The sequence below is a fragment of the Oncorhynchus tshawytscha genome, linkage group LG06 (assembly GCF_018296145.1).
Source record: "Oncorhynchus tshawytscha isolate Ot180627B linkage group LG06, Otsh_v2.0, whole genome shotgun sequence".
Taxonomy (NCBI): Eukaryota; Metazoa; Chordata; class Actinopteri; order Salmoniformes; family Salmonidae; genus Oncorhynchus; species Oncorhynchus tshawytscha.
In genome coordinates, this window is record NC_056434.1 from 42,179,216 (window position 1) to 42,194,635 (window position 15,420).

At 41.6% G+C, this 15,420-nt stretch overlaps 1 protein-coding gene across 2 annotated transcripts in view; it reads left to right on the forward strand.

Moving 5' to 3' along the window:
• Nucleotides 1-15,420, forward strand: part of si:ch211-1e14.1 (UPF0606 protein KIAA1549) — an 87,594-nt gene that overhangs the window by 57,988 nt on the left and 14,186 nt on the right. For both annotated transcript variants that reach the window (XM_024423871.2, XM_024423872.2), the window contains exons 11-14: nt 3,399-3,586; nt 10,266-10,492; nt 13,125-13,267; nt 14,599-14,819. In XM_024423871.2, the coding sequence (XP_024279639.1) occupies nt 3,399-3,586; nt 10,266-10,492; nt 13,125-13,267; nt 14,599-14,819 (779 nt within the window). The remainder of the gene's footprint in view (nt 1-3,398; nt 3,587-10,265; nt 10,493-13,124; nt 13,268-14,598; nt 14,820-15,420) is intronic.

Here is a 15,420-nt window from a genome sequence, read left to right on the forward strand (position 1 = left end):
ATCTATCCTGTCTATTTTATCTATCCTATTTTATCTATCCTGTCTATTTTATCTATCCTATTTTATCTATCCTGTCTATTTTATCTATCTATTTTATCTATCCTATTTTATCTATCTATTTTATCTATCCTGTCTATTTTATCTATCCTGTCTATTTTATCTATCTATTTTATCTATCCTATTTTATCTATCTATTTTATCTATCCTATTTTATCTATCTATTTTATCTATCCTATTTTATCTATCTATTTTATCTATCTATTTTATCTATCCTATTTTATCTATCTATTTCTATCTATCTATTTTATCTATCTATTTTATCTATCTATTTTATCTATCCTATTTTATCTATCTATTTTATCTATCTATTTTATCTATCTATTTTATCTATCTATTTTATCTATCCTATTTTATCTATCCTATTTTATCTATCCTGTCTATTTTATCTATCCTATTTTATCTATCCTATTTTATCTATCCTATTTTATCTATCCTATTTTTTATCTATCTATTTTATCTATCTATTTTATCTATCTATTTTATCTATCCTATTTTTTATCTATCTATTTTATCTATCTATTTTATCTATCCTATTTTATCTATCTATTTTATCTATCCTATTTTATCTATCTATTTTATTATCTGTCTATTTTATCTATCTATTTTATCTATCCTATTTTATCTATCTATTTTATCTATCCTGTCTATTTTATCTATCCTATTTTATCTATCCTGTCTATTTTATCTATCCTATTTTATCTATCCTGTCTATTTTATCTATCTATTTTATCTATCCTATTTTATCTATCTATTTTATCTATCTATTTTATCTATCTATTTTATCTATCCTATTTTATCTATCTATTTTATCTATCCTATTTTATCTATCTATTTTATCTATCCTATTTTATCTATCCTATTTTATCTATCCCTATTTTATCTATCCTGTCTATTTTATCTATCCTGTCTATTTTATCTATCTATTTTATCTATCTATTTTATCTATCTATTTTATCTATCCTGTCTATTTTATCTATCCTGTCTATTTTATCTATCCTGTCTATTTTATCTATCCTGTCTATTTTATCTATCCTGTCTATTTTATCTATCTATTTTATCTATCCTATTTTATCTATCTATTTTATCTATCTATTTTATCTATCCTATTTTATCTATCTATTTTATCTATCCTATTTTATCTATCTATTTTATCTATCCTATTTTATCTATCCTATTTTATCTATCCTATTTTATCTATCCTGTCTATTTTATCTATCCTGTCTATTTTATCTATCCTGTCTATTTTATCTATCCTATTTTATCTATCCTGTCTATTTTATCTATCCTATTTTATCTATCCTATTTTATCTATCCTGTCTATTTTATCTATCCTGTCTATTTTATCTATCCTGTCTATTTTATCTATCCTGTCTATTTCATCTATCCTGTCTATTTTATCTATCCTGTCTATTTTATCTATCCTGTCTATTTTATCTATCCTATTTTATCTATCCTGTCTATTTTATCTATCCTATTTTATCTATCCTATCTATCCTCTTTTATCTATCCTATTTTATCTATCCTATTTTATCTATCCTGTCTTTTATCTATCTATTTGATCTATCTATCCTATTTTATCTATCTATTTTATCTATCCTATTTTATCTATCTTATCTATCTATTTTATCTATCCTATCGATTTTATCCATCCTGTCTTTGTTCAGGCACATATCCATGCACCAGTGCATTCATTGACACAGAACGTGTTCATTAAGCTTTTGGAGCTCCTGATCATAGTAAAGTGAATCTGCACAGTAAAAAAGGATAAAAAGAGAATACTAATGAATTGCTTTCTCAGTATATATTGACATGTATTTATAGCAGCGTCTCAACTAATGACTTTATCCTATAGACTGTGTCAAATGTCTATCAACCTCATTATATACCCATGTTCGGGATGAAAGCCTAACACACGGTCAGAGCACCTCAGGGGACTTCTGTCCCTGCTGTAAGACTCATCTTACGGCAGGCAAGGGTTCTCCCAAGGGGTACGACAAGCCTTAATTAATCCTAATGAAGTCCCTTGGTTACAGCAGGGGAACCGACAGCCTAAAGATGTTGTGCGTGGAACACAGTGTGTACCATGCAGTGCATCTACTCTAGCTGTTTAGAAATTAACTTGGTGTGCTAGTTTGGATTTCTGATGGGGATATATAAACACAGACAGATGCGCGCACACACACACACAGACACAGGCAGGCAGGCAGACATATGCATATAATTACACATACATGATTACACACACATACAATATTCTATATCATGTTACGTTTAACCTCTTGAGCTTACTTGAGACGCAGACGTCTCACCTAGAGCTCTAGAAATGCACATGCGCGACGCTATATGCTAATGGTATTAGTTAAAACGCAAACGTTCATTAAAATACACATGTTTGGTATTAAAATAAAGCTACAGTCATTGTGAATCTAGCCACCGTTTCAGATTTTTAAAATGCTTTTCGGCGAAAGCATGAGAAGCTATTATCTGATAGCATGCAACACCCCAAAAGACCCGTAGGGCATGTAAACAAAAGAATTAGCATAGTCGGCGCTACACAAACCGCACAATAAAATATAAAACATTAATTACCTTTGACCATCTTCTTTCTTTGCACACCTTGATGTCCCATAATCAATACTGGGTCTTTTTTGGATTAAATCGGTCCATATATAGCCTAGATATCGATCTATGAAGACTGTGTGGAAAACGGAAAAAAAGAGCGTTTCATAACGTAACGTCATTTTTTAAAAGTTAAAAATTCGACGATAAACTTTTACAAAACACTTCGAAATACCTTTCTAATGCAACTTTAGGTATAACTACACGTTAATAAGCTATAAAAATCATCAGGAGGCGATGTAAATTCGATAGCCTGCCGTGTGGAAAAAATGTCCGGAGAAAAAGGCAGACAATGCCTCGGGTCGGTGGTCGGAGAGAATCGGTTCCCTTTGGGCGGATCTACCAAGAATCAATTCAGATTCAAATGAGGAGACTCTATAGATCCTGTGGTAGCTGTAGGTACTGCAAGCTTGGCCAAATATATTACGGTTCACCTTTAACAATTCATGGGAGTGGCGCATGGATACTTTTTTCCATCTCCAGTGATCAGATTTTCCTGCGCTTTTCGATGAAACAGACGTTCTGTTATAGTCACAGCCGTGATTTAAACAGTTTTGGAAACGTCTGAGTGTTTTCTATCCACACATACTAATCATATGCATATACTATATTCCTGGCCTGAGTAGCAGGACGCCAAAATGTTGCGCGATTTTTAACAGAATTTCAGAAAAAGTAGGGGGGAAGCTTAAGAAGTTAAGTATGTCTCTATGGCCCTGTAGCTGTGGAGAAGGTGGCGGGCTACCCTCCCACGGACACGGAGAACACCAGCGTGTGGATCATTGTCGGCGTGGTGGTGCCGCTAGGTGTGGCCGTCGTCATCATCTCCATCCTGTACTGGAAGCTGTGTCGCACCGACAAGCTGGAGTTCCAGCCCGACGCCATGACCACTGTCCAGCAGAGACAGAAGGTGATCAAAAACCTGATAGAAATAAAGAGACTGAAGGTGAGGGGGGAGGAGGGGAGGAGGAGGGACGATGTGCCAAGGAGCATGATCCTAGAGTTTATTCACCTCTTTTAACCTGTTGTCATGTCTGGGTGTGTTGGGTCTTACATGTTTATGTTGCCTGTCTCTTTGTCCATAACCACGGTCTTAAATGGCCCTACTCTACACGACTATCCTGTCTCTCTGATGGATCAGTCTGTTTGGTCTGTCTGTGTAGTTATTAGGAGTTATCCTGTCTCTCTGATGGATCAGTCTGTTTGGTCTGTCTGTGTAGTTATTAGGGGTTATCCTGTCTCTCTGATGGATCAGTCTGTTTGGTCTGTCTGTGTAGTTATTAAGGGTTATCCTGTCTCTCTGATGGATCAGTCTGTTTGGTCTGTCTGTGTAGTTATTAAGGGTTATCCTGTCTCTGATGGATCAGTCTGTCTGGTCTGTCTGTGTAGTTATTATGGGTTATCCTGTCTCTCTGATGGATCAGTATGTCTGGTCTGTCTGTGTAGTTATTAGGGGTTATCCTGTCTCTCTGATGGATCAGTCTGTCTGGTCTGTCTGTGTAGTTATTAGGGGTTATCCTGTCTCTCTGATGGATCAGTCTGTCTGGTCTGTCTGTGTAGTTATTAGATATATGAACATAGATATATTTTTTAGATATAACACAAGCAGTATAACACAAGCAGTGGAGACACAGAGGAGTCGACTGGCTGATAACACATCACTCTCTATGCTGTGTGTGAAGGTAGAGAGGGACAAATAGCTGTCAGTATCAGAGATAACTAAAAGTACAATGTACTATGCACAGAGATGCTGCAGATGGATATATACAGTGGGGATGGATATATACAGTGGGGAGAACATTTGATACACTGCCGATTTTGCAGGTTTTCCTACTTACAAATCATGTAGAGGTCTGTCGTTTTTATCATAGGTACACTTCAACTGTGAGAGACGGAATCTAAAACAAAAATCCAGAAAATCACATTGTATGATTTTTAAGTAATTAATTTGCATTTTATTGCATGACATAAGTATTTGATACATCAGAAAAGCAGAACGTAATATTTGGTACAGAAACCCTTGTTTGCAATTACAGAGATCATACGTTTCCTGTAGTTCTTGACCAGGTTTGCACACACTGCAGCAGGGATTTTGGCCCACTCCTCCATACATATTTATTTATTAAAAAAATAAAATAAAAACATTTTAACCTTTATTTAACTAGGCAAGTCAGTTAAGAACAAATTCTTATTTTCAATGATGGCCTAGGAACTGTGGGTTAACTGCCTGTTCAGGGGCAGAACGACAGATATGTACCTTGTCAGCTCGGGATTTGAACTTGCAACCTTTCGGTTACTAGTCCAACAATCTAACCACTAGGCTACCCTGCCACCCCATGATTGGAAGGCTATAGTTCTCGCCATATAGGGTGGTTGTGGTAGTCTCAGGCTGGGTCTCTGGGGTGAATCCTACAACTTAAGTAGAATTGTTTTGGTGTCAATTGGAGACTAAGTGAAAATGTGACTTAAGTGGGAGTTTTGCCCTTGTGCTGATAGTACTACTACTCTATACTCCCATATAGTTTAGCTCATCTCCCTCCCCTATTGTCCAGTGATCCAGTGTATTCATGGAAAGGATCACAGGCTCCCTATGTGGCAGCATCCCATGCATTAGAGAGGATTACAAGCTCCCTATGTGGCAGGCAAGCCCGACAGTAATTGGCTCTCACTGCTGTAAGGCACAGCGGCTGTGTTCTTGCCCATGGCTGCCCCTGCTGTACTGCAGCTCTACACAGCTCTGCAAGATCCCCCTGGCTGACAGTAACACACTCACACACATGCGCACACTCACATATACGCATGCACACGCTCACACAGACACCCTGCATAATACACACTCATTGCTATCCAGACAGTTAGGACCTGCTCTGCCTACTGCTGCTGCTGCTGGGGGCTGTCTAATCTCTATCCTCACACACACACACACACACACACACACACACACATTGATGATCAGACACATCTATCGTTCCCTACCTCTGCCCAACACCTCTATCATCCATCATCACATAACACATCCCCTCTTTCCACTTCTATTTCTCTTTCCTGTTTCTGTTCAGTCCACTCAATCATCGTTCAGGGGATCATCATTCAGGGGATCACCATTCAGGGAATCAAGGTCTCCTCTTTCAATCAAGAGGCAAATAACCTTTAGTGAGAGTGAGGAGGAAGAGGATGAGGAAGAAGAAGAAGAGGAGGAAGAGGAGGAAGAAGAAGAGGAGGAGGAGGAGGAATATGAGAAAAAGGGGAAGGTACAAAGTAGAAGCAAGTAGTTTGTAGAAGACCCTGAAGAAAATGGGTTATGTAGTGTGTAGTGAACTTGGATCCATTGGTTGTTGTGAGCAGAGGATGGTAGCATATTGTCCCTGTACTAAAGGGGCAATGAAGTGAACATGGTAGTGAACACCCAGAGACCTTGTCAACTCATCACATGTATCGATCTCCATCTGCTCAGGGGCCAAAGCTTCCTCCTCCCAAGCCAAAACCAAAGCCCACGCAGAAAAGTGAGAGCTATGAGGAGGAAGAGAAAAAGGAGAAAGAGAAAACAGTGTTGAAAGGGAAGAAGGCAAAACAGAAGGTACAATGTACTGTATAAAGGAAGTAGTCCTCTCCTTATTAGACGTGTTGGCCTGTTTCCAGGCCTTAGAGAGCGTTTGGTCAGACACACAGAGATGGTAGCTAGTTTGGCGCAGTAGTCATGTTTACATATAATAAAACAAAGTATTTTTTGAATACTTGGCTTCAATGTTTTTGATGCTTATCATCATAGTTTTTGTAGTTCCAGGCCATATATTGGATGGATACCATACTATCATGTACTGTATCAGTCTTTAGTAAGTACTGTAGTTCCCATTAGACTAGGCCAAGGTTTCAATATTTTTTTTTCTCTTTTGTTATCTCCCGACTTAGTGAATAGTGTGTGAGTAGAATCAGTAGCATAGTCTAGATCTGTGTGGGGTAGTGATGTTTTTACCTAGATATTCAGTTGGTGACTGTAAGACTGCTTACTGCTTACTGCTTAGCATGCCCGGTTTATCATACTGGACAAAAGCTTAGCGTAGCACCCTGTATTATATGCATATTCAACAGCGTGTAAGAAATATAGAACCTTCAGCAGGGTTATCTTTTGATCAAACCATCAATGTCTAGTGATTATTCATGTTGCAAAAATGTTCGCTAACGTGGTAGCAATTAGCATGTTTGACATTTCAGTTGAAGTACTACTACTATCAGCTTTTTGATAAGAGGTTTAGCAAATAAAAATACGGCCCCGTATTATTGGCATACGGTCCCCAGTTATTGGCCACCTTACTATTTTGTTCTATTACAAGATATATCCATTTCAATTGTGTTCAAAAAAGAGACACCAACCTCGTATCTGAAGTGTTTTACTTGATCCTAGGCTAACCTTCCAGTAAAAAAAGACTTGCCTGTCAACTTTTCATTGCGCAGCCCGCTGCGCCCTCCTGTAGACTCTTAAAAATGGTTCTTCACCCACATCTTCTTTAGTGTTGTAACCAAATAATGTCTCATTATTTGTTTTACAGATGAATCTTGTGTTTTGAGAAAGTAGATAAAAGTGTAATACTAACATTTGAATTAGTATGAATCATGTAGGTAAAAAAAAAGTTGTATATTAAATAGTGTGGTCTGCTGCACATTCGAATTGTACAATATACAGCGTGTCCCACAAAATGTGTGTGTATATATATATATATATATATACAGTTGAATTTGGAAGTTTACATACACCTTAGCCAAATACATTTAAACTCAGTTTTTCACAATTCCTGACATTTAATCCTAGTAAACATTCCCTGTTTTAGGTCAGTTCGGATCACCACTTTATTTTAAGAATGTGAAATGTCAAAATTATAGTAGAGAGAATGATTTATTTCAGGTTTTATTTCTTTCATCACATTCCCAGTGGATCAGAAGTTTACATACACTCAATTAGTATTTGGTAGCATTGCCTTTAAATTGTTTAACTTGGGTCAAACGTTTCAGGTAGCCTTCCACAAGCTTCCCACAATAAGTTGGGTGAATTTTGGCCCATTCCTCCTGACAGAGCTGGTGTAACTGAGTCAGGTTTGCAGGCCTCCTTGCTCGCACACGCTTTTTCAGTTCTGCCCACACATTTTCTATAGGATTGAGGTCAGGGCTTTGTGATGGCCACTCCAATACCTTGACTTTGTTGTCCTTAAGCCATTTTGCCACAACTTTGGAATTATGCTTGGGGTCATTGTCCATTTGGAAGACCCATTTGTGACCAAGCTTTAACTTCCTGACTGATGTCTTGAGATGTTGCTTCAATATATCCACATAATTTCCTGCCTCATGATGCCATCTATTTTGTGAAGTGCACCAGCCCCTCCTGCAGCAAAGCACCCCCACAACATGATGGTGTACCTTGTACCTTTATTTAACTAGGCAAGTTAGTTAAGAACAAATTCTTATTTTCAATGACAGCCTAGGAACAGTGGGTTAACTGCCTTGTTCAGGGGCAGAATGACAGATTTGTACCGTCAGCTTGGTGATTCGATCTTGCAACCTTTCGGTTACTAGTCCAACGCTCTAACCACTAGGCTACCTGCTGCCGTTCTTTGGCTTGCAAGCCTCCCCCTTTTTCCTCCAAACATAACAATGGTCATTATGACCAAACAGTTCTATTTTTGTTTCGTCAGACCAGAGGACATTTCTCCAAAAAGTATGATCTTTGTCCCCATGTGCAGTTGCAAACCGTAGTCAGGCTTTTTTATGGCAGTTTTGGGGCAGTGGCTTCTTCCTTGCTGAGTGGCCTTTCAGGTTATGTTGATATAGGACTCGTTTTACTGTGGATATAGATACATTGTACCCGTTTCCTCCAGCATCTTCACAAGGTCCTTTCCTTTGCTGTTGTTCTGGGATTGATTTGCACTTTTCACACCAAAGTACATTCATCTCTAGGAGACAGAACGCGTCTCCTTCCTGATCGGTGTGACGGCTGCATCCCATGGTGTTTATACTTGCATACTATTGTTTGTACAGATGAATGTGGTACCTTCAGGCGTTTGGAAATTGCTCCCAAGGATGAACCAGACTTGTGGAGGTCTTGGCTGATTTCTTTTGATTTTCCCATGATGTCAAGCGAAGAGGCACTGTGTTTGAAGGTAATGCTTGAAATACATCCACTGGTACACCTCCAATTGACTCAAATGATGTCAATCAACCTATCAGAAGCTTCTAAAGCCATGGCAAAATGTTCTGGAATTTTCCGAGCTGTTTTAAGGCACAGTCAACTTAGTGTATGTAAACTTCTGACCCACTGGAATTGTGATACAGTGAATTATAAGTGAAATAATCTGTCTGTAAACAATTGTTGGAAAAATTACTTGTGTCATGCACAAAGTAGATGTCCTAACCGACTTGCCAAAACGATAGTTTGTTAACAAGAAATTTGTGACATTTTAATGACTCCAACCTAAGTGTATGTAGCGCCACCTTTTGCTGCGATTACAGCTGTAAGTCGCTTGGGGTATGTCTCTATCAGTTTTGAACATCGAGACACTACTTTCCGAATACTTTCGCAAGGCACTGTATATATATATATATATATATACACACACACATTCTCCAACAGCTAGAGAGTGTCTGAAATTAGAAGGTGTCTGATGTTGAGGGGATATTAGCTATTAACATGCAGAATAGAGAGTGATGGGGAGGAGAGAGGCAGAGCAGCACACAGCTTCCCAGTGGACCCAGTGGTAAACGCACATCGAACAAGCCTCTCGTGAAGCCATCCATGTTTCACTCCATCAGAGCAGGACATTTTAGAGAAAGTGGTGTGATCCACCAGAAGAATCAATTCCCATATGTCGATTTAATGTAGGCTGTCGAGGGTTCTAGTGTGGGATGGTGGCAGTGTCAACCAGTCTCCTCTTTTTCATTCAATATTCTATAAGGAATCCCTGTAACTTGACTGATTTCTTAACACCAGAAACCCACTTACTGCACTAACTTAACACAGCTCAGGTCTCTCTGTCTACTCCTGTGTTGCGAGACAGCCCGTGAGGCTTTAGACTCCAGTGCACAAACCCCTTGAGGATAGCAGACAGAGAGACAGTCCTGTGTTTACCCCACTTTACTATCCCTCTGCTTTTAATTCATTCATGCCTGTTGTACTCTCCCTGCGCTCTCCCCATCACTCAGTCAGCCCCAGTCACTCACAATTCACTACCCCTCCATCTCTCTGTCGCTTCGCTCGCTCACATCTCTCTCTCCTGGGGGGAAAGGCAGCCTGCCTGGCCTACTTCTGTCTGTCTGTCCTCCCTCCCGCTGCGGTCGTATATCTGTCTGATGACATCGTCCTTCGACTCTGAAAGCTGCTGGCAAATCGATGACTGATTTGTTTTTATTCTCCCTCTCACCTCCACTCTCAATCTCTCCATTTTCCTTGTTATATATCCTCCTGCTCCTGTTCCTCTCTTCTCTCTTTTATCCCCCTCCTCTCTCCCTCCTCCCTCTGTTTATCTCTTTCTCTCTCTCCATCTCCCTCCCTCCTCTGTCTCGCCATTCCTCCTCTGTGTGTCCTCTATCCTCCTCCTTGCCAGCTCCAGGCTCCCAGTGTGAAGGGCTTTGACTTTGCCAAGCTGCACTTGGGCCAGCACAGTAAGGATGACATCATGGTAATCCAGGAGGCCGGCGCCCCCGGCCCTCCCCTGCCCAACCTCAGCTCCAAGGAAGCCGCATCTGAGTACGGCGAGGTCCCCACCCCTAAGTCAAAGGGGACCTCCGTCTCCTCCACCAAGGCCTCCCGCAGCGCACGCAGACGAGGAAGGTCAGTAGCCCCCACTGTGTGTGTCTGTCTGTCTGTCTGTGTGTGTGTGTGTGTGTGTGTGTGTGTGTGTGTGTGTGGCGCTGGCTGGCTGTGCAGCTCTGCCTCATTCACCTCAGCAGGGAGATTCCAGTAGACAGGTTTTGAAAGATGTTCCATTCACAAAAGCCCATCTTAATCAATTATTAATGCAGTACACTAGACATTTGATGTATTTTGTTCAAGGGGTTTCCTTCTATAGAAATGCCATATAGTCTATATTTTAGTAGGTAATGGTTTGATATATTGCGATTGTTTTGATGTATTGTTGCTGAGCTTTGTTTTGTGTTTTGGTTTCTACCTTGTGCACATTGAGCGTGGGAAATGCGCTTTACAAATTAAATATTATGATACATAATCCTGGTAGAAAATGTAAAAGCAGTTACATATACAGTGGGGAGAACAAGTATTTGACACACTGCCGATTTTGCAGGTTTTCCTACTTACAAAGCATGTAGAGGTCTGTAATTTTTAATCATAGGTACACTTCAACTGTGAGAGACTGAATCTAAAACAAGAATCCAGAAAATCACATTGTATGATTTCTAAGTAATTAATTTGCATTTTATTGCATGACATAAGTATTTGATACATCAGAAAAGCAGAACTTAATATTTGGTACAGAAACCTTTGTTTGCAATTACAGAGATCATACGTTTCCTGTAGTTCTTGACCAGGTTTGCACACACTGCAGCAGGGATTTTGGCCCACTCCTCCATACAGACCTTCTCCAGATCCTTCAGGTTTCGGGGCTGTCGCTGGGCAATACGGACTTTCAGCTCCCTCCAAAGATCTTCTGTTGAGTTCAGGTCTGGAGACTGGCTAGGCCACTCCAGGACCTTGAGATGCTTCTTACGGAGCCACTCCTTAGTTGCCCTGGCTGTGTGTTTCGGGTTGCTGGAAGACCCAGCCACGACCCATCTTCAATGCTCTTACTGAGGGAAGGATGTTGTTGGCCAAGATCTCGCGATACATGACCCCATCCATCCTCCCGTCAATACGGCGCAGTCGTCCTGTCCCCTTTGCAGAAAAGCCTCCCCAAAGAATGATGTTTCCACCTCCATGCTTCACGGTTGGGATGATGTTCCTGGGGTTGTACTCATCCTTCTTCTTCCTCCAAACACGGCGAGTGGAGTTGAGACCAAATAGCTCTATTTTTGTCTCATCAGACCACATGAACTTCTCCCATTCCTACTCTGGATCATCCAGATGGTCATTGGCAAACTTCAGACGGGCCTGGACATCCGCTGGCTTGAGCAGGGGGACCTTGCGTGCGCTGCAGGATTTTAATCCATGACGGTGTAGTGTGTTACTAATGGTTTTCTTTGAGACTGTGGTCCCAGCTCTCTTCAGGTCATTGACCAGGTGTGTAGTTCTGGGCTGATCCCTCACCTTCCTCATGATCATTGATGCCCCACGAGGTGAGATCTTGCATGGAGCCCCAGACCGAGGGTGATTGACCGTCATCTTGAACTTCATCCATTTTCTAATAATTGCACCAACGGTTGCCTATTGTCCTGTAGCCCATCCCAGCCTTGCGCAGGTCTACAATTTCACCCTGATGTCCTTACACAGCTTTCTGGTCTTGGCCATTGTGGAGAGGTTGGAGTCTGTTTGATTGAGTGTGTGGACAGGTGTCTTTTATACAGGTAACAAGTTCAAACAGGTGCAGTTAATACAGGTAATGAGTGGAGAACAGGAGGGCTTCTTAAAGAAAAACTAACAGGTCTGTGAGAGCCGGAATTCTTACTGCTTGGTAGGTGATCAAATACTTATGTCATGCAATAAAATGCAAATTAATTACTTACAAATCCTACAATGTGATTTTCTGGATTTTTGTTTTAGAATCAGTCTCTCACAGTTGAAGTGTACCTATGATAAAAATTACAGACCTCTACATGCTTTGTAAGTAGGAAAACCTGCAAAATCGGCAGTGTATCAAATACTTGTTCTCCCCACTGTACTTCCTTTCTGACCTACTGTGGACAGCTCAGTTCATTTTCTGTCCCATGACCCACACAGCAGGGTTAGCAGTTTGTGTAGAGTAGCCTATCGCTGGCCTCCCCACTGCCGAACCGTCACAGCTAAATCAGTGGTGTCAATATGTGATGGTCTATTCTTGTGAGACGGGAGAATGGTCGCTCTGACTGAAAGATCATTTCTCCTCGCTAATTGCTTCAGCTAATAGCAGATCATTTAGGCTTGAATGCAGGAGTGGCAGTCAGCATTCTGAATCCGGTGATGTGTGATAGTTTGCTGTCACATTGTCACTAATGTAGGGGATTAGAGTGGTAATGATTGAAAGAGAGGATTGATATTGACGTCCTTGACTCTGGAGAGCTGCTCTACCAAGTTAGGAACTTAATTATGCTGTCAATGGGAATAATCCTAGTGATAGATTATGACAAAAAAGCTGTTTTCTTTTGAGAAAAAGCCACTACAAATGAAAAGCACTGTTGAAAAGCACTGTTGTTTTCATTCTATATAGTATATAGAGCTTCGGAATTGTGTATACGTGTGTAAGCATGTTTGTGTGTGTGCGTGCTCGCATGTTTGTACGAACATGACAAGTTTGTGTGTGGCTTTCCGGGGACAGGATCTCTCCATCGGACGGGGACTCCATGGTGAGTGCTGGGTCCAGTGATCGTGAGAGGGAGTCAGCCGAGGAGAACCTGAGAGCTATCGCCATGCCAAACGACAGCAAGCAGGCCCGCAAGATCCCCATCAATGTTTTAAATGGCAAGTGTCCATGGCAACATAGAGAGAAGAGGAGGCGGGGCAGGGGAGCAGAGAGGGAGAGAGGAAAAACAAGGGAAATAGAGACTTAGAGGAAGAGAAACAAGCAACTGATAGACAGACCCGGAGTGAAGGAGGAACAGAGAGGGACAGAGAGCAAGAGAAGGGGGAGAGACTGAGTTAGCGTGAAAGCGAGGTAGGTAGTATGTCTGACAGTCTGTTGAAAGACCTGTGTAGTACCACTCTGGCCTGGTTGCTGGGTGTGTACACTGTGCAGACAGAGACCGAGACAACGCCAGCCAGGCACAGACTGAACCTGACTCACCACAGAGGAATGGCTCCAGCAGTACGACCTCAAAGCCCTTCCTCTTGCACGCTACAGTACTTACACACAAACTGACACACACACACACACACTACCTCTCAGGGCTGCTACTCAACATGCTAAACAGAGGCTCCTTCGCTTCTCTCCACAGTCTAAATAGGCTTGGCTGAGGCCAGGAGACAGGACGTTATCAGCACTGGAATTTCTTCTTCTAAATGACCCTCTGCTGTGGATGGTCAAAGACCTGACATAGCACTCAGAGTAGTGTATACACACCAGTGATGATGTAGTGCAGAGCGATGTCCGACTCCTCCAGTATCTGCTCTGGGTCTGCCGCTGACTTAGTCCCGTAGAAATGGTAGGGAGAGACTTTAGCCTATATGGATATGTTTTAAACAGAATTACCTTGTCATCTGTTTAACTTGAATCTTTCTGTCTGTTGTTTTCCCGTGACTTCACTTTCTCTGTCTTGTCTGTTTTGGCTTTCAGGGAAGAATAGAATTGGTAAGAGTTTTGCTTTCTGTCAGTTCAACTTCTCTCGGTGTTGAAGTAGACATGAGGCTTTTGGGACCTGTAGCTGCTGTCTGTGCGACCGTGACGTGACGTCCGTTGTGTCGTGGTTGCTTTGTGTCGTGCTTCTCATCAATCACCACTATTCAGAAGTCAGATGGGTCGTCCCAGAGATGGGGAGCAATGAATGTTCTTGAACAACAGTAGTTTTAACGTTAGCTTTGCCATGAACTTGCCTTTGTCTTGTTGTAGCTCCCCCCCCCAAAAAAAAACATTAGCTTACATTGGAATACATATATAAACATATCTTGATCATGTTAAAAGTAGTAATCCGATTGAATGCAGTTTCATGCCTGTGTAGTAAGTCCACTGTTCAGTGAATCTATTTCAAAGGATCTGCCCCCTGGTGGTGAAAATAGTTGCATGACACCTGTAAGTTCTATCACAAACTTGCCTGGCTGTGATGTTGACCTTAGTCTTCCTCCCTGGTCCCCCTCAGGTCCTCCACCCATGAACGGCCATGATGAGCAGCTGTCGTCGGCCTCCATCTTCGAGCATGTGGACCGCATGTCCCGCTCGGCCGATGACAGCCGCCGCTTGTCCAATAAGATCCAGCTGATCGCCATGCAGCCCATGGCCTTCCCAGCCCGGCACCACGGTGCAACTGTCAACGGTATCAATGGTAGTGGGCAAGAAACACACAACATCTTCAACAAGGAGGTGAGACGCTGAACCTCTAGGACCCACTAACACCCTTCCTCAGACACATGTATGCAGGTTACAGTAATGAACAGTAGATTCTAATATGAGTTTCTTGATCCTCTCTAGTCTCCCCACTGTCTGGACATCCACAAGGGTTCTTCGGCTGTCCCCGTAGGAGAACCCTTTTTGGTTCCAGGTAGAACCCTTTTTTTGGTTCCATGGAACCAAAGAAGGGTTCTACCTGGAACCAAAAAAGGGTTCTACTTGGGACCAAAAACGGTTCATGGAACCCAAAAGGGTTCTACCTGGAACAAAAAAGGCTTTATTCAAAGGGTTCTCCAATGGCAGGGGTGTCAAACACATTCCACGGAGGACCTAGACAACCAGGTGAGGGGAGTTCCTTACTAATTAGTGTACAAGGGAGGAGCGAAAACCCACGGACACATGGCCCTGCTTGGAGTGAGTTTGACGCCCGTGTCCTACAGGGACAGCCGAAGAACCCTTTAAGCTTCCAGATAGCACCTTTTTCTCTGAAGAGTGTACAGACAAAAGAGATGTCATCCTCAGTCAGACTCACCTGTATAAATCAAGGTCAAATGAAGTGTGCAGTACGTATAGT